Source organism: Oncorhynchus kisutch, linkage group LG16 (genome assembly GCF_002021735.2).
Source record: "Oncorhynchus kisutch isolate 150728-3 linkage group LG16, Okis_V2, whole genome shotgun sequence".
Taxonomy (NCBI): Eukaryota; Metazoa; Chordata; class Actinopteri; order Salmoniformes; family Salmonidae; genus Oncorhynchus; species Oncorhynchus kisutch.
In genome coordinates this window covers 36,856,590-36,880,531 of record NC_034189.2, presented here as the reverse complement: position 1 = coordinate 36,880,531, position 23,942 = coordinate 36,856,590, and the positions used below count along the sequence as shown (strand labels likewise).

Here is a 23,942-nt window from a genome sequence, read left to right as displayed (position 1 = left end):
AATGTTGACCCTGACATGACCTTTGACCCTTAAAAGGCAGTTACTGCCTTCCTCTTTGGCATGACATGTTATAAATTGCAGGGTAATACCAAAGCAAAGAGCAGTATCTGCCATTTTCATTTGTTAGTTTACTCTACTTGTCAGTGATTGGGTGTAGAGTGAAAGCGGAGTCAGGCGCAGGACACAGGTATGGAGTAATCCAATTGAAATTCCAAAATGGAACATACAACAAAACTAACACGAACACAACCATTAACGACATAAACAATCACGGACAGAACAGAAATGTATGTCAGATGGTTAAATAGGGAATGTAATGAGAGAATGTAAAACAGGTGTGTATGTAATCAGACAAAACTAAACAGAAAAATGTATCGGTAGTGACTAGAAAGCCGGTGACGTCGACCACCGAACACCACCCGAACAAGGAGAAGGGCTGACTTCGGCGGAAGTCGTGACTGTACCCCCCCCCCCCCCTTGACGCGCGGCTCCAGCAGCACGCCGACACCGGCCTCGGGGACAACCAGGAGGACTGGAGGCAGGGCGATCCGGGTGGAGACGGTGAAACTCCTGTAGTAATGAGGGATCTAGGATGTCCTCCACCGGTACCCAGCATCTCTCTTCCGGGTCGTACCCCTCCCACTCCACCAGGTACTGAAGGCCCCTCGCCAGATGCCTTGAGTCCATGATGGCTTGTACGGTATACACCGGGACACCCTCGATGTCCAGAGGGGGCGGAGGAACCTCCCGCACCTCAGACTGCTGGAGTGGACCAGCCACCACCGGCCTGAGGAGAGACACATGGAACGAGGGGTTAATGTGATAATCAGGGGGAGTTGTAACCTATAACAAACCTTGTTCAGTCTCCTCAGGACTTTAAATGGCCCCAAAAACCGCAGACTCAGGGCTGGTGAAGGGGTAGGTTTTGGGTCGAGAGCCAGACCCGATCCCCCGGTGTATGGGTTACATACATACACACACCGGGGCCTCACTGTGGTAGCGGTCAGCACTTGCCTTTTGCCTCCTGACGGCCCGTTGTAGCTGCACATGGCAGCGTTCCATGTCTCCTCTGAGTGCCGAAACCATTCATCCACCGCAGGAGCCTCGATCTGGCTCTGATGCCATGGTGCCAGGACCGGCTGATAACCCTGCACACATTGAAATGGTGATAGGTTGGTAGAGGAGTGGCGGAGGGAGGTTGGTAGATGAGTGGCGGAGGGAGTTTTGGGCCATCTCTTCCCAGGGGATGTAAACCGCCCACTCCCTTGTCCGGTCCTGGCAATAGGACCGCAGAAACCTACCCACATCCTGGTTTACTCTTTCCACCTGCCCTTTACTATCAGTGTGAAAACCTGAGGTAAGGCTGACCGAGACCCCCAGGCGCTCCATAAACGCTCTCCATACTCTAGATGTGAATTGGGGACCCCGATCAGAAACTATATCCTCAGGCACCCCCGTAGTGCCGGAATACGTGGGTGAAAAGGGCCTCCGCAGTTTGTAGAGCCGTAGGAAGACCGGGCAAAGGAAGAAGGTGGCAGGACTTAGAAAACCGATCCACAACGACCAAGATCGTGGTGTTACCCCGCGACGGGGGAAGATCCGTCATGAAATCCACCGATAGGTGTGACCATGGTCGTTGTGGAACGGGAAGGGGTTGTAATTTCCCTCTGGGCAGGTGTCTAGGTGCCTTGCATTGTGAGCATACCGAACAGGAGGAAACATACACCCTCACGTCCTTAGCTAAAGTGGGCCATCAGTACTTCCCAGCAAGGCAGCGCACCGTCCGACCGATGCCAGGATGACCAGAGGAGGGTGACGTGTGGGCCTAACAGATCGCGGACATCAAACAGAACATACAGACACCCAGCTGGACACTCAGGGGGAGTAGGCTCTGCACGTGACGCCCGCTCGATGTACGCGTCCATCTCCCATACCAACGGTGCCACCAGGCGAGAAGCTGGAATTATGGGAGTGGGATCCGTGGACCGCTCCTCTGTATCATACAGCCGGGACAGTGAGTCTGCCTTCACGTTCTGGGAACCTGGTTTGTAGGAAAGGGTGAAAAAAAAACGGGTAAAAAAACATGGCCCACCTTGCTTGACGAGGGTTCAGTCTCCTCTCTGCGCGAATGTACTCCAGATTGCAGTGGTCAGTCCAAATGAGAAAAGGGTGTCTAGCCCCCTCAAGACAATGTCTCCACGCTTTCAGAGCCATAACAACAGCTAACATCTCCCGGTCCCTCATATCATAGTTTCGCTCCGCCAGCCGGAGCTTCTTCGAGTAGAAGGCAAAGGGGCGGAGCTTTAGTGGCGTACCCGAGCGCTGAGACAGCACAGCCCCTATCTCAGCCTCGGACGCATCCACCTCAACTATGAAAGCTAAGGAGGGATCAGGATGAGCCAACACGGGAGCCCAGGTAAACAGAGCCTTCAGGTGACCAAAAGCCCTGTCTGCCTCTGCTGTCCACTGCAGTCACACCGGTCCCCCCTTCAGCAGTGAGGTAATGGGAGCCCTCCGGTAGTAGTTGGCAAACCCTAAAAACTGCTGCACCTCCTTTACCGTGGTTGGAGTCGGCCAATTAAGCACGGCTGAAAAGCAATCATTGTCCATCTCTACCCCAACGCTGAAAAGCGGTACCCTAGGAAGGAGATGGACTGTTGGAAGAACAGACATTTCTCAGCCTTGACGTACAGGTCATGTTCCAATAGTCTACCAAGCACCCTGCGTACCAGGGACACATGCTTGGCGCGTGTAGCGGAGTATATTAGTATGTTATCTATATACACAACTACACCCTGCCCATGCAGGTCCCTGAAAATCTCATCTACAAAGGATTGGAAGACTAATGGAGCATTCATCAACCCATACGGCATGACAAGGTACTCATAATGCCCAGAAGTGGTGCTAAATGCTGTCTTCCACTCATCTCCCGCCCGGATACGCACCAGGTTTTAAGCGCTCCTGCGGCCCAATTTTGTGAAGAAGCTTGCCCAGTGTAATGACTCGGGCATACTGGCTATGAGCGGTAGTGGGTAACTGTATTTTACCATGATCTTATTCAAAGCTCGATAATCAATACACAGGCACAAACCTCCATCCTTTTTCTTCACAAAAAATAAACTCGAGGAGACAGGTGAGATGGAAGGTTGAATGTATCCCTGACTCTGAGATTCGGTGACATAGGTCTCCATAGCCGCTGTCTCCTCCTGTGACAGAGGATACACATGACTCCTGGGAAGTGCAGCATCTACCAAGAGATCTATCGCCCCCTGTCGATGGGGTGGTAATTGAGTCGCCTTCTTTTTGCAGGAGGCGAGGGCCAAATCGGCATATTCGGGGGGAATGTGCATGGTGGAAACCTGGTTTGGACTTTCCACCGTAGTGGCACCTAAGGAAACACCAACACACCTACCTGAACACTGACAGGACCATTCCTTGAGAGCCCTCTGTTGCCACGAAATATTAGGATCATGAGAGGCCAACCAAGGAAGACCCAATACAACAGGAAACGCAGGAGAGTCGATGCATCTATTAATTTCATTCCTGCTCCCAAAAAGGCTCTTAAATTTGCATCTTTATTTACAAATACCCCAAAATGGCACGGATGGACATTGACAGGAATAAAACCTAATATTGACGTGGTTGTACTGTCCTAATACACCCTCACATGGCAACTTTGATCCACATAGATGCCAATCATCTAGACCACAGGGATTGGTCAAAGCTTGTTGTACTAATTACATATGCCACCAACAAAGGTGATGGATACAATTTGGGATTTTAACTTTCTTGACCGAGACAGTCACACGATACTGGAATATAAAAGAAAACCAGAAACTCTGAACATGTGAGTATCTATATTATTAATGAGCTAGCAATGCTGTGTGTGTGCGCTCAACCGGAAAACGCGTGTGGGTGGCTTTTGACAGTTCAGTATGGGGTGCACGTCCAACTGACAGTCAGCTGGCTAGAGATCGTTTGTGTGGTGTAAAGTTAGTGATTCAAATAACTCATTACATGTCACAATACAACTACAGGGATTATAGTCATTCCAGATATAATAGATTGAAGCTAGTATAAACTGCAGATCGCCTCTTATGAGAGCATGTAGCACAAATCTATTGCTTCAAGCTAATGCTAGCCAGGTAGGTTTTGACTTTTTGATAGGGGCGCGTCAGTTTTAGCTAGGTGGCTGTCACAGGCAAGAAATTGTTTGTATGGTGTACTGATTCAAAGAAACAATCAGATGAAATCTCTGAATATAATTCATTATATGGCTAATAGATTGAAGTTAGTATCAATTGCAGATTTCTCTTATGAGAGCAGGTAGCATTAGTCTATGCTCGCTAGCTAGTTAGCTAGCTTGCTAGCTAATTCATTTTGGTCTCAGATTTACTTAGCTAGCTAAAAAAGAAGAAGAAAGAAATTCTACTTAGCTAGCTAGTTCTTACCAGTGTCTGGATGTCGGCGTTTCAGAGCAAGTTCGAACATCATTTTCCCACTGGAATGCTGTACCATGGTGTTGTATCCCTAGATTAGCAATGTACAGTTGAAGTCAGAAGTTTACATACACCTTAGCCAAATACATTTAAACAGAGTTTTTCACAATTCCTGACATTTAATCCTAGTAAAAATTGAATTTTCTACATTTAGAATTTCAATTGCTCCTTGGTCATGTGACCTGGTGACTTCAAACAAGGTTCAGAATGTCCACCCCGTGGGCCTACACAAACTAAGGGGTGTGCAACATATAGGGCCACTGAGTGGACATTCTGAACCTTGTTTGAAGTCACCAGGTCACATGACCAAGGAGCTATTGAAATTCTAAATTTGGAAAAATTCATGTAAAACCATGTGAGATGAAAATGGACCAACTAAAGGGTGTGCAATGTATGTCTATAGTATCGGGTTAGCTACAACCAGTTTTGAAAGTGTTAGGAGTAATGGTTAAAGAGCTATTGAAATTCGAAAGAATTGATTTGTCACTATGTTGACGGTCCCTAACCGCTGTTGGTGTACGTAAGGAAAACTACAGGCGAATATCCGTCGAATATCTAACCTCAAACTGTCTTTACCTTGGTTGCAAACCGACATTTGCATCACACGCCCTACACTCGTCTGTCCAATGCATGTAAATAACTTGCCCGTTCCATAGCAAGTTTCTCCATCCTCAAAGATTGGTGAAGTAATTTAATGTTGAGCTAAATGTAAAAAATAAATTTAAAAAAAGAAGGTTTAAAAAAGAACAGAAAGAAACGATATAAACCGTTACTTTCTTTTGGTTTGAACCGGTTCAGAACTTTATTTTGTTGGTCAGAACAGTGGAACCGAATGAAACAAATAGTGGTTCTGTTCAGAACTAAATGATTAGAAAATCATTTCAGTTCCAATCCATGATTCAAATAGTTTTGAAATTGTAGTTACTTTCTGAGATCTGTTTTCACATAGTTTTAAAAAGTAGTCATTCCCAGGTCTGATGGCCACATTGTTGTGGTCTGATGTGCTTGACTCATGATGTATCGTCTGTGGTGGCACTGTACACACTCAGTTTGTGCAACCGATAAACAACACATTTGTCACAACTGTTTTGCTATAATGAACAGTTTTTCTGAGCAAAAATCTTTTACACAACTGTTGTTGAGACACCTCACAATAGTTGTGTGTGCCAACACTTTTGTGCAGACAAACTCTCAGTTGAATCACAAAAATATCTATTGTATCACAACTAGGCCAGTGGTAGTCATGAAATTTTGCCAGCTGGTGATTGTCAAGCAAATAACTGTCGGTCTCATGGTAATTGACCATAATTAACATAAACACGTTTAGGATCTCCTGGCTTCCATGCATGGCCTACCAGCCACTGATGCAGACCTTAGGAACATCTACATTTTTAAAAGGTCTAAAAAGCTATTTAATAAAGCCTACACAATCACAATTAGTTATTTATTTTAGACAGTTCTAAAGAAACATGATATGAAGAAAATGTATTCTATTTCAGAAGAACAGAACGGTATAGAATGGTATACTCTGAGTTGTCCTTATGTGTTGAGCGGGTTAACAAATACATGTAGAGTTATTAATGTAACTTTAGTTGTTCTATAAGTGGCCAGTGGCCGTTGGGTTAAATTGAATAAATATAATTCCCTACTCCCGGCTGCGTGCCGAAGCACCTCTCACTCACAAGTGAAGACAGACACATTGGGGATGCAACTGTGAGAGTCCTTATCCAATTCCGAGGTGCATATTGAAGATATTTGAAGAACTGTCCACATTTACTTTTCGTCAGCCAACAAGATGATTATCCCTAACGAACAGCAAAAGCACTAGCCTATGTCAATCTACTATCCTCATAGTACAAGTGTTGACCTATTGTATTCTGTGCAAGAAATACATATTCCAAACAAAGCATGGGACAGTTGTGGGATCCAATAGATCCCAAATTAATACAACCACTAACATCAGCAAACCTGTTTTACGCAATGAGCCTGACTCAACAGATGAGAACGTTTAGATTGAAATGTTGATAAACTATATGGCTATTTCTTCACATTATAAGCGCACCAATGCGCACACAGCCGTAGGCTAAAAGCGCAAATGTTCCATTAGCAGGAAAAGTGAACACAAATGCGATCATGCATGTAATGCTTTTATTATAAAGGTGCATTTTTATGGTGGAAATTATCTTCCCCAAACTTGAAACTCATACACTGCTTATGTATGCCAGTTAGGCACTACACCTGTTGTAAAGCGGATTAATATGCTTCATTTTAAGAAGTTATTTGGTCACTTTAATTGTGATACTAACCTTATTAAAACATATAGGTCTATGGGCTAGGCTACATGAGGTGTGATACTAACCTTATTAAAACATATAGGTCTATGAGCTAGGCTACATGAGGTGTGATACTAACCTTATTAAAACATATAGGCCTATGAGCTAGGCTACATGAGGTGTGATACTAACCTTATTAAAACATATAGGCCTATGGGCTAGGCTACATGAGGTGTGATACTAACCTTATTAAAACATATAGGCCTATGGGCTAGGCTACATGAGGTGTGATACTAACCTTATTAAAACATATAGGCCTATGAGCTAGGCTACATGAGGTGTGATACTAACCTTATTAAAACATATAGGTCTATGGGCTAGGCTACATGAGGTGTGATACTAACCTTATTAAAACATATAGGCCTATGGGCTAGGCTACATGAGGTGTGATACTAACCTTATTAAAACATATAGGCCTATGAGCTAGGCTACATGAGGTGTGATACTAACCTTATTAAAACATATAGGCCTATGAGCTAGGCTACATGAGGTGTGATACTAACCTTATTAAAACATATAGGCCTATGGGCTAGGCTACATGAGGTGTGATACTAACCTTATTAAAACATATAGGCCTATGGGCTAGGCTACATGAGGTGTGATACTAACCTTATTAAAACATATAAGCCTATGAGCTAGGCTACATGAGGTGTGATACTAACCTTATTAAAACATATAGGCCTATGGGCTAGGCTACATGAGGTGTGATACTAACCTTATTAAAACATATAGTCCTATGAGCTAGGCTACATGAGGTGTTCGACGATGATTTGAAAAAGTCGCCAAAAAAAGCATGTGATGTTTCTTGCCTTAAACTGGGCAGCATTCACAAGTGATAATGTATCATTCACAATTGATGATGTATCATTCACAATTGATAGGCTAATATTGTATATATATATATACTACCTCTTTCCCAACTGTATTTAATTTTTATTTATTTATTTATTTTGCTCCTTTGCACCACATTATTTTTTATTTCTACTTTGCACATTCTTCCATTGCAAAACTACCATTCCAGTATTTTACTTGCTATATTGTATTTACTTTGCCATCATGGCCTTTTTTGCCTTTACCTCCCTTCTCACCTCATTTGCTCACATTGTATATAGACTTGTTTATACTGCATTATTGACTGTATGTTTGTTTTTACTCCATGTGTAACTCTGTGTCGTTTTATCTGTCGAACTGCTTTGCTTTATCTTGGCCAGGTCGCAATTGTAAATGAGAACTTGTTCTCAACTTGCCTACCTGGTTAAATAAAGGTAAAATAAAAAATAAAAAAATAATTGTCACCCATCACACTATTCTTGATTTAATTTTGTATTTACATATACAAAATAATTATTGCTTGAATTTTTTATCTTTTTTAGAATGGACCATTATCATGTAACTGTCTCGAAACAGGCAGGAGGAAAGAATACATGTCATCTGTGCACTTAAATAGCGAATGGAGGACGCTTTTCCCTATGGTTTATATTCATGCCTGCCGGGTAGGCTATACTCCTGTTGTAAAGATAAGCAAAGTGCTCAATATTAACAAAGTTAAGAAGTAAATATATTAGACCTAGCCTATAGAAAGCTGATGGGATCCTCCTCTTTTTAATAGAGGCCATCACTCTTTTTTCTCACACAATTGCATAGCCTATAGAAATGTTGTGTAACATGAGCTCATGGGCTCTCGTGAAGTGTTTGATTAGATTAGAAGGACAATAGAGTGCCAAGTACCAGGCAGTTAGCAAGTTCGGTAGGCTACTAATGACCATCAGCAGCATCAGAGCTTGGAGAAGCTTAATTACCGTGACTAAATGGTCATGTGGATTTTGACTGCTGTTATGACCGCTGGTGTGACGGTAATACGGTCACTGTAACAGCCCTAATCACAACCAGTGTATCAAATGGTTTGTACAACATGAGTGAGTACAACATTGTACAACATGAGTGAGTATGGGGCCAGAGTGAAATATTGTCTGTGGTGGCAGTTGACATGTTGCATTGAGAAGAGAGAAGAAGAGCACATTAAGCTGGTGACTTTGTGCAGACACCTCAGGACCGATTTTCTGTCACAAACAGATAGTGAAAGTAGCGACAAAAGGTTACGGGGTGTGCGGGATTACACCCCGCACATCCCGTAATCCCAAAAAGTTATTTATCATGAGGGGCATAAACAATTTCTAGTAATGCTGCATACTTCAAGAAAGGTTTAATCTCAGCTTTCTGGTAAAAATAGTCATACATTGCTGAGGTGTAATCACCTTTGAGGACACAAGCTCAAGTACACAGTATAAATATGATACATCCTATAAAATATATAATATTTTAATATTTTTTATTTCCTATTCAACAAAACTGTATGAATAAATGTGCATATTTTCTAAATCCTTGACTTCGTCATTTACAAAATAGCCTCCAACACTCTACTCAGCAAATTGGATGCAGTCTATCACAGTGCCATCCGTTTTGTCACCAAAGCCCCATATACTACCCACCACTGCGATCTGTATGCTCTCATTGGCTGGCCCTCGCTTCATATTTGTCGCCAAACCCACTGGCTCCAGGTCATCTATAAGTCTTTGCTAGGTAAAGCCCCACCTTATCTCAGCTCCCTGTTCATCATAGCAGCACCCACCCATAGCACACGCTCCAGCAGGTATATTTCACTGGTCATCCCCTTGGCCACCTTTCCTTTCAGTTCTCTGCAGCCAATGACTGGAACGAACTGCAAAAATCACTGAAGCTGGAGACTCATATCTCCCTCACTAACTATAAGCACCAGCTGTCAGAGCAGCTCACAGATCACTGCACCTGTACTGTACATAACCCATCTGTAAATAGCCCATCTAACTACCCCATCCCCCATACTGTTTATTTTATTAATATTGCTCCTTTGCACCCCAGTATCTCTACTTGCACACTCATCTTCTGCACATCTATCACTCCAATGTTTAATTACTATATTGTACTTATTTTGCCACTATAGCCTATTTATTGCCTCACCTCCCTTATCCTAGCTCATTTACACACACTGTATATATACTTTTTCTATTGTATTATTGACTGCATGTTTGTTTATTCCATGTGTAACTCCATGTGGTTGTTTGTGTCGCACTGCTTTTTTTGGCCAGGTCGCAATTGTAAATGAGATCTTGTTCTCAACTGGCCTACCTGGTTAAATAAAGGTGAAATAAATAAATAAAAATAAAAAGGTCTCTCTTAAACAAAACGTCTTCCCCCACCGCTGTGAACGTCACACAGCTCTAGCGAGTTGGATGACCATTCAAAAGGATTTATCTCAGTGGGAGCATTTTTCCCAGTTGTCTTGAACGCACTGAAGTCGGAGTTCCCAGTTGCTTTGAATGTGTCGTAAGGATTGCAGGTATGTGCTTAATTAGTGGCTTTAACGTAGGGTTTAGCCAGAAGTTGATGGACAGTCATAAGAGCGAATTAAATGGTAGGAGGGAAATCCCAACTTCAAGTGGTGACAGATTTCACATCCTACATCACACAGGCGGAAGAGATATACTTCTGTGTCCGTGAGAACCAGGGCTACGCCTTCGATCTACAGTGTCCACAGATCTATATACAAGCAAAAATGTTGGTCGGAACCAGTACCAAAACCACACAGGTCCCCTAAATAGGGGACTTTATATCTATGAGGTTTTAAATTAAAAAAAATGTAACCTTTATTTAACCAGGCAAGTCAGTTAAGAACAAATTCTTTCTCACAATGACGGCCTACCCCGGCCAAACCTGGACGACGCTGGGCCAATTGTGCGCCGCCCTATGGGACTCCCAATCACAACCAGATGTGTTGCAGCCTGGATTCAGACCAGGAACTGCATTGACGCCTGAGATGCAGTGTCTTAGACCACTGCGCCACTCCGGAGCCCCATAGATACAGTGCCTTGCGAAAGTATTCGGCCCCCTTGAACTTTGCGACCTTTTGCCACATTTCAGGCTTCAAACATAAAGATATAAAACTGTATTTTTTTGTGAAGAATCAACAACAAGTGGGACACAATCATGAAGTGGAACGACATTTATTGGATATTTCAAACTTTTTTAACAAATCCAAAACTGAAAAATTGGGCGTGCAAAATTATTCAGCCCCTTTACTTTCAGTGCAGCAAACTCTCGCCAGAAGTTCAGTGAGGATCTCTGAATGATCCAATGTTGACCTAAATGACTAATGATGATAAATACAATCCACCTGTGTGTAATCAAGTCTCCGTATAAATGCACCTGCACTGTGATAATCTCAGAGGTCCGTTAAAAGAGCAGAGAGCATCATGAAGAACAAGGAACACACCAGGCAGGTCCGAGATACTGTTGTGAAGAAGTTTAAAGCCGGATTTGGATACAAAAAGATTTCCCAAGCTTTAAACATCCCAAGGAGCACTGTGCAAGCGATAATATTGAAATGGAAGGAGTATCAGACCACTGCAAATCTACCAAGACCTGGCCGTCCCTCTAAACTTTCAGCTCATACAAGGAGAAGACTGATCAGAGATGCAGCCAAGAGGCCCATGATCACTCTGGATGAACTGCAGAGATCTACAGCTGAGGTGGGAGACTCTGTCCATAGGACAACAATCAGTCGTATATTGCACAAATCTGGCCTTTATGGAAGAGTGGCAAGAAGAAAGCCATTTCTTAAAGATATCCATAAAAAGTGTTGTTTAAAGTTTGCCACAAGCCACCTGGACACACCAAACATGTGCAGGGACAGGGAAGATGGTTAAAATTGATGGGAAGATGGATGGAGCCAAATACAGGACCATTCTAGAAGAAAACCTGATGGAGTCTGCAAAAGACCTGAGACTGGGACAGAGATTTGTCTTCCAACAAGACAATGATCCAAAACATAAAGCAAAATCTACAATGGAATGGTTCAAAAATAAACATATCCAGGTGTTAGAATGGCCAAGTCAAAGTCCAGACCTGAATCCAATAGAGAATCTGTGGAAAGAACTGAAAACTGCTGTTCACAAATGCTCTCCATCCAACCTCACTGAGCTCGAGCTGTTTTGCAAGGAGGAATGGGAAAAAAATTCAGTCTCTCGATGTGCAAAACTGATAGAGACATACCCCAAGCGACTTACAGCTGTAATCGCAGCAAAAGGTGGCGCTACAAAGTATTAACTTAAGGGGGCTGAATAATTTTGCACGCCCAATTTTTCTGTTTTTGATTTGTTAAAAAAGTTTGAAATATCCAATAAATGTCGTTCCACTTCATGATTGTGTCCCACTTGTTGTTGATTCTTCACAAAAAAATACAGTTTTATATCTTTATGTTTGAAGCCTGAAATGTGGCAAAAGGTCCCAAAGTTCAAGGGGGCCGAATACTTTCGCAAGGCACTGTATTAGATCTTTATGAAAAACATTTGACCTCAAAGGTCAACTAATAACTTGAGAAATTACCATCTGAATGGTAATTACAAACAGAGCAATACATTGATAATTGAAGGTTTCCTCTTGCTGTCTTCAGCTTTAAGAGCGCATCATTCTATCAGCTCACAGGGAATATGTATACTGAGTGAATTTCCTCCATGATGACCTTCCATGACAGGGGAGCGAGAACCAGGTTGCGTCCCAAATGGCAACCTATTCCCTATATAGTGGTGTACTTACACTACTACAAAGTTGTGCACTATGCAGGGAATAGGGTTACATTTGTGACACAGATCCACATTGAGTCTGGCCTAGTTTGAGCTCACAAACAGAGATACTCTATGTTCCTGTTCTAATATTTCCTCCATTTATTTGCTTTCAGAAGCCATATCCTGTAGTGGCGGAGAATGAATCGCTAGGAAAGAGTGACAGCCTGTCTTTCTGTAAATGTTTAGATAGGTGGCTGTGGATGTCACTGTGTTTGGGCGATAGCGATCATAGAAATATAATTACTAGAAGGGAGGCAATTAGGTTAGCCTATGGAAGTACTCAATGTGGCCGCCGGTCCACCTATCAGAACATTGACTTGAATGGGATAATCTATTCTAGAATCTAATTCCATTTCTATGGCAGCAGCAGCCCGGATCCCCTGTACACCCCTCCTCTGACCCAGATATAAGCTTTGAACCATTGGCACACAGGACAGGACAGGCAGGGATGTGACTGGGCTGACTTCCCAGCATGCCTTGTGAGACAGGGGGGCTGCTCAGTGGAAGGGAGAAGGAGTGTGTGTGTGTTGGGAGGGAGGGAGTGATGTGAGGGGTCTGGATACTGCTGAAAGGAATACTGGGTCAGTCTCTTGGTGCTTCTCTGGGGTCCGCTCCTGTTAATCACTGATGGGGAGAATGGACTGTCACTCCATCTCGATCAGATCCAACTCGCCCAGACTGTCAATAGGTCTATCTCTCATCTGTCGATTCAGTCACAGAGAAAATTCACTCAAACTAACTAACCTACATTCAACAAATACACCAACAACCAACAAAATATACAGCAAAACCCAATCACACCACACAACACTCTCCTCTCTACATGTAATCAAGATACAAATAAATGATTGGACCTACAAAGTCACGCAGCATAATCGCAAAACTTTTTGTGGAGCAACCACTGTAAGCCCTCACACAGACACTGTGATTACAGAATGAGTAATGAGCTGTGCGTCCACTGGCGCTGCCGCTCTTAATCTGGCCCTATCAGTTTACAGATACTTTGAAGGCTGGTCTGGCCGGGCGCAACGTTAGAAGCGAGACGTCTCTCTGAGCTCATGTGGAGTATTCCATTTCCAACTCACAGAGAAAAGGGAAAAAACATTATTTGGCAAAACATTATTTATCTTTTTTTATAATTTGAGTCTTAAGAACCTAGCCCCCCCCCCCCCCCCCCCCCCCTGCACAGAACAACGACAATCAGTCTTCTTTGGTAGTTTCTTGTTGACGGTTCGGTCATGGTTTGTGTCTGGTGTGCTAGCTCGTTTCTGCTGGGATCAATCACACTTGCTCGCTAGCTAACAGATGGTGGTGTGCTCCTCTGTTGGTTCGGGTGTTGCGTTTAGGGACCATAATTGGGCTGTTATGTTGCACCGCAGAGCGTGCTAACAGCCGCGCACCCACTTTGACTGGGTAACAACATGTGTCGAGGCTCTGAATCACTGGTTGTGGAGCAGTGGGTATTACGCCCTCAGTAAAGAGCCAACTAACTCTTAAGCTGAGCCACAGTTCCCAGGAAGTAGCTAACAGTGAATGTTGTCAATCCATTGTGAGGGATATGAAAAGTTATGAGACAATTACCTTTTTGGTCTATTGTGAGGCAAATTAGTTTAGCGAATTACGAAATGTCATTAAACCTTCCCTTTAAATTCAATACACGGCCTATTCATATTATGCCTGTATCCATTTCCTCCCTCTTACTAATGCCAGCCAAAGAAATCCTTGCAGTCACGGATATGTTACAGGCCATACCTTCTGGTTGTGTTAGTGTATAGGTATGAGGGCTGACATGGCCAAACAAAACCATGTGTAGGAGATGGGGAGCCATGTAAATGGAGGAAGCAGAGTAATCATGTGTGTGTGTGTGTGCTTTGTGTGTTATTGTGTGTGTGTGTGTGTGTGTGTGTGTGTGAGAGAGAGATGCTGGGTACTTCAAAGCTTTGATGTTGGAGCTCCTGAACAAGGGCGACTAGAGGTCTGGGCTAATGGGAGGCCATGGAGAGATGAGAGGAAAACTATGGCTGGCTGACACTATGTGTATGCATGTCTGTTTTCATGTTTGTGTTTGAAAGCCTGTGTGTGTGACCTATACAGAGAGTTTGTGAATACAAACGGTGTACAGTGTGTGAATAGAAATGTGCCTGTGAGGGTGTTTGGTTTGTTAGAGTGTACAAGTGTGTACATGGCTATGGACGATACAATGTACTGTGTGTGCGTGTGTGTGTGTGTGTGTACAAGCCGAGGTTACCTCAGTGTCCTCATACTAACAACCCATCTGAAACTCACACAAAGCAAGACAAATGAGCACATCCAGCGATGACCACCAACGTTCTCTGTATGGTATAAATCCTTTATTAAATAATCATAATAACAATATTAATAACAATCATAAAAAGAGCATTTCTGTACAAAGCCCCCAAGCAACAATTAGGTCTGACCAGTGTCAAGGTCGTCCTCGTGAGGTCTCTTGCCCAGAGGGGTGAGTTTGACTCATTCTTGCCCGGGGAGGTGTGTTTTAGCCCCTCCTGCCCAGACAGATTGTGCTACTGTTCTGTATCTGTAATCTGATACGGGCTACAAAGGCAAGCTGGATCACAGAAGCTCCAAGGCACTTGGAAGAGAGTCAGTGGGGTCCAGTGATGGGAGCCTCTGGGATAGGAGAGGGAACGTGGGTTGGTGGGGTGGAGGGTGGAAGGGAGAATGGGATAGACTCTACCTCACGGCCCAGCGACCCCTCCCCCAACAACCTGGGCCTCTCGGTCAGCACAAGCCTGGGTCCACTTCAGTGCATCCAGACGCACACAGCCCTATACATGCCCAGCATTGCATCAGAATGACCAGGATACTCTGTCTTCGGTGTGTGTGCCCTAGCATGTGCACGCTGTGTATGCATGTGTGTGTGTGTGATCAGTGTGTGTGAAAGTGAGAAGTCTGAGGTACAGTGGAAAGATTTACTGTTCTCTTTTCCACTCCTCCTTCACAAGGCTAGAGAGTCCAGAGGGAGCAGATGTGTGTTTAAATCCTCCTGATTTACCTCTCCCCATAAACCTGTTTCCTGTTAACACGCCAGCCTCACCGTGACAACGTCAAAGTGTGAAAAAAAGAGCAACAAACATCAAACGAGGAGAGCACAAGTGAAGAACCATGACACCAAGACCACATTGGTCCACTCTGAGGAAATGGTGTCCTTCCATTGGTGTTTTCTCTGCCAATCGCTGACTTAAAGCTCAGATGTGTGTCCACTGTCAAGTTACGATCTAGAATATATATATCTTTTTTTTTTTGTATCCCACTTTGCGTTTTATCGTCGATTCGTTCCTGATCCAACACACAGAGTACATTGTCCCCAGAGAGGTTGATTTAGGACTTTGTGCTCCATTGATTCATCATTTTGTTTCCTTCTTCTCTCTTCATCAGTTCTCATTTGTAGATGGCTATTCAGTCTCTGCCTGGATTTCCCAGCAATCCATAGGTTGCACTGCCCAAAACCATCTCCACCTTAACCTTTTACTTCACCTAGCCACAGTTTACTGTAAACACGACTGTCAACCTTCTTTTCGATACAAACCCACCGGCAACAACAGCCTGAAACTAAATCTAACAATAAACTCCCTTGCTTTCTATCTTCAAAATGAACACGTTTAGAAGAGAACATGATTAGAACCCCCCCCCCCCCCCCCCCCCTTCTCCCCCCATTCTCTCCTTTCTTTATCAGCATTCACAGGCTGGCAAAGGGCCAAACCGAGAAAGAAAACAGAGAAGAATTGAACAAATAACAAAAAGACACACCAAAGATGGTGATTAATCTAAAAATACCCCAGACCTGTCAGAAAATGGGGTGGAGAACTGAGGCTGATGTGTTACAGAGACGCAAGAGTCTAACTCAACGAAAACACTTCATAAAGAATTCACTTCACTAGGTTCTAGGCCACTGTGTCCACGTGATAGAGAAATACTATCTGAGCACTGCATGAACACCTGTCTAAGGCGTTTCCTGTGTCAAGGAGTTTAGCATAACATCTTTCCAGTTTAAAAACTAGGCCTAGAAAACTATGATGTATTTATATGGAATTTGGGGGGGGGGGGGGGGGGGGGTAGGTATTGATATGTGTTGATATTTGAACTCCCCTGGCAATGGAACAGTCCGCTATAGGGACCACTTTGGGAATTACCCGGTCCTTCCCTCATTGGTTTTGGTCCAGAAAACCCCACCCTGGACTGCACCACTTTGATTGAAGCAGGGTGGAGGGGTCTCAAGATCAGTCTAAAAAAGTGTATTTTCCCCAAAATGTCCTTCCATCTGGCAGGTGTAGTCCTTCAGCTCAGAAAGGAAATTCACGGTCCAAGCAAAGGAGAGAAAACAAAGGAGAAAATAATCTCCTCAAAATGGCCGCCTCTCTACATTCCTCTACCCCTCTCCCCTCTCTACTCTTTCCCCTCATGCCTCGGTGCAGCAGCGCTGCTGGTTGAGCTTCACCTTGTGCTTGAGGCCGTCGTACAGCTCAAAGTTGTAGTTCTCCAGCGTGGTAGAACTACGCGATGACAGGCCACTGTAGGAGCACGTGCAGTAGAGCAGCATGCCGGCGCACACAGCGCCCAGCAGCACGCCCAGGGAGCTCATAACGATGATGGTGACCAGGATGGGGTCCAGCGTGTACAGCCACGAGTTGTCCTTGCCTGCCGAGGAGGAGACGCGCGTCTCCAGTGGCTCGGAGGATGGGGCCGCGGAACTCAACTCCTCGGGGAACGCCCAGCCTGGACGACAGGAGGAAAAGAGAGAGAGAGAGAGAGAGAGAGAGAGACAGACAGACAGAGAGGAAGGAGGAGTAGAGAAGGAGAGAAAAAGAGAGATGCTTATTAGAAACTATTTGGAAAAACCTATTGCAGTAATGGACACATGAAATACATTGTAGTAGATGGAAGCACTTACCTCCATCTAACTGGTCCCTGCCATTAAAAAGTCTGCTGTCTCCAAACTCTGGTCTCTTATCTATGAGAGAAGAAGATACAACAGAACAATTGTACAAAGTATGTACAATGCCAAGCATCCACACAGTACATTTTGATTTCATGCAATAATGTAAGCTGTCTATGTCAAATCTTCCTTCACTGTAATTACTAATGCCAGTAATGAATGACTATAATATGTGTTGGGGCTGCTAAAGTCCAATGGCATACAGACACATACCACAATGTAGAAAAATATCACTTTATTACCACAGACCATACTATATTCACATTCATTTAACTATTTCAAATCACACTTTCGACATAGCTCACAAAGAGGTGCAAAGCCCAAGTAAAGTATCAGCAAACAGTTTTATCATCATCATCATCATACAAATAGATTATGCATTGAGCGCTAAACAGACACCGAGACAATCAAACACAGTTCCCTCCTGGCTTCCACCCACTGCGTTGTGATGTGGTGCGATCATCATGAGATACCAATGAGTATCAGCACTGAGAGTGGTGCTTAGGAGTGCATAAGCCGAGCCCTCCGTTCAACGCCCCAAAATTCACCCTCGACGCCGTTTTTGAAAAGGCCACTTTAACTTCAGGTTGATTTTCATCTCGAGATGTGTGTGCGCAACACTTGGCATGTGGACAGGGGTGGGAGTAAGTGCTTGGCAGGAACACCTTAACTGGAGCCCTCAACGAGAATCATTAATATGGTCTCCAGGGGCAACTGCTGTTGGCTGCTGGTGTGTGTGTGTGTGTGTGGGGGGGGGGGGGGGGTGCATGTGCGCATGTGTGAGAGAGACTGCATGTGTGTGTGTGGGTGTGTGTTTGCGTGAGAGATTGTGTTTGTGTGTACAGGAGATGGGAAAAGAGAAAAGTGCTTACCACAGCCTAAATAAATGTTATCGCTCCATTACCTAATTAGAGATATTAAGAGTTTGGAGCGGACCTATGGTGAGATGGACAGAGTGGGGTGCCCAACCCCCAGTTGATTTAAAAGCACATTGTGAGTGGATGCCAAAAAAACTCCTCTTAACTCTGAGAAAAGTAAAAAGCCTGATTGCCATACACATTCACCCAACTCAATGGGAAGACTCCTTAAAGCCTTCTTCAACCCCCCCCCCCCCCCCCTGATAACATGGTGGCTTCCATAGAAATGTTCTATTTAATTCCGTGGAGGCATCACTCTAACCCAAACACGGTTGTTCTACTTAAAGGGACAGTTCATTCCAAACTCAAAGTTTGTCAGATGCTTTCAGACCTGGGAATTGGTCTTACGTTGAGATAAGTTCACATCCCAGGCCACCGGTTGCAAAATGGAAGCACCATCATTTGCTGATTTGATTGTTTATCTTTTCCATTCATTCGAGGTTGAGGCATATAAGCTGGATCTACGCAACTATGGGACGTGGACTCATCTCATAGACTACTTTTGAGGTCGGAAAACACCTTTGACATATTTGGTGGTTAATTGGGTTGAATGGGCAGGTATTGAACTAAACTAGCTCTGGATGTACAATAATGGATAGTTCAACCAAACTACACAATAAAAAAATATTCCCCTGAAAGCAGTCTATAGAATCCATGCTTAGGCTTTGTTTACATGGCCACTGTTTTGTAATTTGGGTGAACTTCTGATTCACAGAGCTCTACATAACCACTAACCAACCAACTTACCAACCAACCCATTTGAAACACATTTCCAATTCTCTTGGCCACCAGTTGTTATACCATTACATTCTTTGCCATTTTGTTTATGCCCCCAATGTTCTAATGAGGGATGCATCCCGCCAGCCTCCATCTTAAGTTATAGGGAAGCATCGTTTGCAGCATCGTTTGCAGTCCCTGGTTTCCATGATGTTTTGGTGCATTCTCAACTAAGAGCACACGCAACAGGAAAAAAACATGTCTTACAGCTGTTTGAGAGTATTGCATAGAGTTGGATGTAGGGCTTACCAGCCACATGTCTTACCAGCCACATGTCTTACCAGACACATGTCTTACCAGACACATGTCTTACCAGACACATGTTTTCACATGGGTGACACCATCGAGGACTTTCCAAGATAGAACACAAACAATGTGGGAATGAGCATTAATCACAGGTGATGATGATGATGATGATAATGATATTATAAAGACGGGGACTCTGCTCACAGACTGACTGAGGGGTCATATCAATCAAAAGCTTGATGCGGGGTTTCCGGTGTGGGACTACTAAAATATTATTCTTGAGCTGCGTGAATGAGATTGATTCCTCAGGTCAATAAGGGCGACACAAAAATGCTCAACTTCATATTCAAACATGCTTTTAGTCTTACACTGGAATACCAAATAACCCGTCCCACTCATAATAAACAAAACGCACATAATCGTTACAGTGTATCTATTTAACATCTCCTTCAGTAATAGTAACACTGACATCTTAGCAGCCTGTCCTGAAGCACCATCTTTACAATGAAGCCTCTCCTGTAGGCACATCCATCGTCTCTGTCTGTAACATTCCCCCTCCTCTCGCTCTTCTCTCTTCTCGGAGTGTCCCAGCAGAGCTGTCAGCAAGACAGTGTCTCTCGCTTGTCTGTTTGTGGTCTGACAGCGCTAGAGGTTTTGCATGGCTGAACTACTGCACCCACACAGGGCCGGGAGGTTAGCCCACACTGAGTGTGTCCGTGCTGGTGTGATTTCAGGAAACCCCAGGGGGTAGGAACCAGAACTTGAACCAATAGTCCTGCAAGGCTGGAGGTTGGGTTTGAAACGAGCCAATCACATAGATCGCTTCATCTCTCTCTGAATCACATCACCCCAGCTTGAAGTGTGAAAAGTCAACGACCAACTCCCCCAGAAAAACAGTGGCCAAAACTACGTCCATAGTCCGTAGACAGATTCAAATGATAGAAATAGTGTTCGAAGAGTTAGTCTGTGAACAATAACATCCGCTGCTGATGAAAGCAGGACCCAACAGAAAATGTCACTGTCAATACCACTCCGATCCTTGTCCCCCGTTGCATCATCCATGATCCATGCCATCAAAAGGGGAGGTTTTTAGCTATAAGCCCCACCTCTTCCTTTCAGCAGAGGGCATATGTTTGGTGGCCGTGGTTGTCTAGCCTCACGGTGAGCACGGGCTCCGTCCCTGGAGCGGCCGTCACCGGGTTACTGGCTGAGCACTGGGAGTACTGAAAGTACTGGGACTGGCTGTGGTAGGACACAGAGAGCTGGCTCTTCTTCGCTGCCAGCCTTCGTCGATGGCAACAGAGCGCCCGTACCAAGATGGACACTGCCAGGAGTATCAGGGCACCCCCGGCGGCCACGAGGTAGTACCAGAGGGTGGGTATGAGTGGCAGCGCCAACGTGTCTACTGTGGGGTCACTCCCGCCAGGAACACCTCCCCCTGGTGGAGAGATAAGGAATATGTTGGCTCGGGGGGGGGGGAGTAGAGAGGAGGCAAGCTAAGCACATCCAATTGACTGCTTTGTTTTTTGTGGGGGGTTTTCTCCCCTGTGGCTTTCCATCACATGAACAGCAGGCGTACGAGCACATTGGCATGCACAAGCATGCCAGCTCAAACGGGGAAAAAGTTATTCATCACAGATAATGGCTAAAACAAATCAAATGCATCAGGGTTTTTTTTTGATCTGAGGATTGAAGCTTGGGTTGCAGTCGATGGTGAGAGAGGTGATTTTCACACTAAGAGCAGTAGAGTATAGCTACAGATTTTAAATTAGTCTGTGGGATTGAATTGATCCAATACTCCAATGAATAAAGCTCTCATGTAATAACTTGGATGTGAAACAAAGGGTGTGATAATTAGCTGTAACAGAACGGACGCACGCACGCACACAAACACACACACACACACACACACAGATGTACACACACACAGAGACCCACTGGACAGAGACATCTGAACAATTTGAATTGATACCTAATTAATTGATTTATGATTGAAACCTGGGTTGGATCAAGACACAAAAAGTCACTGATGCAACGTTACGTGACTACGCCGATGAAGTCAAATATTTTTTGTTCCCAATGAGGAGCCACTACTTCCTGTTGGTACAGGAAATCCCAGTGCTCCACTGACCAATCATAAGACCCCATGGAGCCTACATAGGAATGTTCTGGATTGTTCTCTCTTTAATTTGGAGACAGTGATGGAATATGTTGGGAAGGTTCAAATGGGTTTATTTGGAAGACCCATTGCTGTTCTGTCCTAGTCTTTGTTTTTGTTGCTCTCTTGGTCAGTTCTTTCCTCTTCAAGCCAAGAAGTATCTCAGTGGAGACCCTCCTCTACTAACACAGATCCTCCACTTCAATCCTATGAACCCCTCTCACATTCTTTGCGCAATCGTCCTAACAACGTCTTCCTAATTCATACAGGTCTGTGAAATCAGACACCGACAACAGTTTCCAAGCACTCTTAGGTCTCATCTAGGAAAATGGACCAAAAGCAGCAGTTTAAGGGCCCGAGAGAGAGGGAGCGAGAGGGAGAGAGGGAGAGAGAGAGAGAAAGAGAGAGAGAGAGAAAGAGAGAGAGAGAGACAGGGAGAGAGAGAGAGAGAGAGAGAGAGAGAGAGAGAGAGAGAGAGAGAGAGAGAGGAGAGAGAGAGAGAGAGAGAGAGAGAGAGAGAGAGAGAGAGAGAGAGAGAGAGAGAGAGAGAGAGAGAGAGAGAGAGAGAGAGAGAGAGAGAGAGAGAGAGAGAGAGAGAGAGGGAGGGAGAGAGAGAGAGAGAGGGAGAGACAGCTGAGAGACTCCATGTATGGTGTAGAGTTGAAGCCACCCTGAGTATTCGACCATGTCACATAATTAGAGGGAAATGGCGCGTGTACCTGCCACTGCACTGTGCACACGCTCATTAGACAGAGCTGAGAGGATGAGAGAGACACCGGCGTCGCAGCTGAGTCACTCTATTTGATTATGTTTCACTGGGAAGTGTGTATGTGTGAGTTTTTGTGCGTGTGCTTTTGTGTGTCTGTGTGGGTGTGCGTGCGTGCGTGCGTGCATGTGTATGAGTCTGTGTGTGTGTTTGCGTGCGTGTGTCACGGTGGAGGAAGAAAGTGCACACATCACACACACAAATTCCCAAGCTCTTATCTTATTGGAATCAGCAGCCAAAAACGCTATATCAAGCAATAACACCAATCCCCTATAGCTCTCCCAATATTACTACTGAGGCAGACAGTTCTTTTAAAACCATGGATGTCAAAGCAATAGTATGAATTTCTCTGCAATAAACTGGATACTGCTGGATTCAGTGGGCTCTGATGTCATTTGATGATGTCTGGATGCTGATGATGATTTTGGGAATCGTTTGTCACCAAGGCAGCATTAATCAAGTGGCGAACACAGCTCTTGCACGCCCATTTCTTTTGATTGGACTGGGCTTGTCACATGGGTGCCATCAAGCAAAGCTCCCATTAGCCAAAGCTGTACAGTGCAGCGCAGCGAGCAGGAAGCGGAAACATTTGCACAGGAAGTGACATCATTACACGGCTAACGGGGCGCAAACTCACCTGTCATGTCGGGAGGGAAGGCAGCAAAGGGTTCTGAAAGAGAGAAAGAAGACTGTTTTTAACAATAGCTAGGAAAGACAGCCAAACCAACATTTAAACAAATTTAATTCAGATTATTTTGGCACTGATATCACTCTATAGCCTATTGACAACTTTCTCAATACTGCAAGTCAAAAGAAATAGAATGAAAGAGCCTGTAGGTATGTATGTTCTTGGGGTAGAATGCAATGTCAAAGAGTGTGTTATTGTGAGTTGGGAGACTTGGAGGGCGACTGTGTGAAGTTTGAGTCATTCAAAGCTGTGGAGTCCAGTTGAGCTGGGGAAGGCTGCTGTCTGGCTGGCTGACTGCACACACAACGTTCAGTCTGATTGACTTGGAATGGCAACAAAAAGAATTGGGGCCTGCGAGAGGGGTGACTTGGGAAGTGGAGCCTTTTTGGCGGTAACACCAATGTGCTGTGAACAAACTCGACTGCGCTGGTTGATAAGAGCACTCCCAGCATGCCTTGGGAATGAGGAATAAGGAGAAAATGGGTAGAGGCGGGAGAGGCACTTCCACACCGGTTGACAGAGGGGTGATGGGTTTTCATCTTTCGTCTCACAACCACACTACCGTACACACGCACACTCACTAACCCCCCCACCCCCACAGCCCAACTCTATGAAGTCAGACTCGATGATGGCAGGTTTTTGGCTCAGAACCCACAGTCTGTCTGTGATCTGTTTAAGACCTACTCCTAAACCCCCCCTGCTCTGGCTAGATTAAAAAGCCCAGCACACACACACGCACACAAACACAAACACGAACACACCTGTGCCGGATCTATTGCTTTGACGGCTCTGGAAAGCTCTGTTTACAGATACGAGAGGAGAAGAAGAAATCTAACGAAACATAGATTAGCATCGCGGGGGCCCACGGGGCATTTATGGCCTACTTTCTATTCTTCCTTTCTTTTTCTGGCAGAGGAATAACA

The 23,942-nt window shown here is 44.6% G+C and overlaps 1 protein-coding gene across 2 annotated transcripts in view; it reads right to left on the bottom strand.

Annotated features, from left to right (window-relative positions):
- Nucleotides 1-14,821: 14,821 nt before the first annotated feature.
- The window catches only part of LOC109906663 (neuropilin-2), a 63,401-nt gene continuing 54,280 nt past the window's right edge, over nucleotides 14,822-23,942 (bottom strand). Inside the window, exons 15-17 of one of the 2 annotated variants that reach the window (XM_031792299.1) lie at nucleotides 22,969-23,001; nucleotides 17,423-17,482; nucleotides 14,822-17,247 (exon numbers count right to left, since the gene is read on the bottom strand). In XM_031792299.1, the coding sequence (XP_031648159.1) occupies nucleotides 16,931-17,247; nucleotides 17,423-17,482; nucleotides 22,969-23,001 (410 nt within the window). In that variant the 3' untranslated portion in view covers nucleotides 14,822-16,930. Of the gene's footprint in view, nucleotides 17,248-17,422; nucleotides 17,483-18,217; nucleotides 20,846-22,968; nucleotides 23,002-23,942 lie in introns of those variants that run through there. The other variant, XM_031792300.1, reaches the window with a different exon arrangement.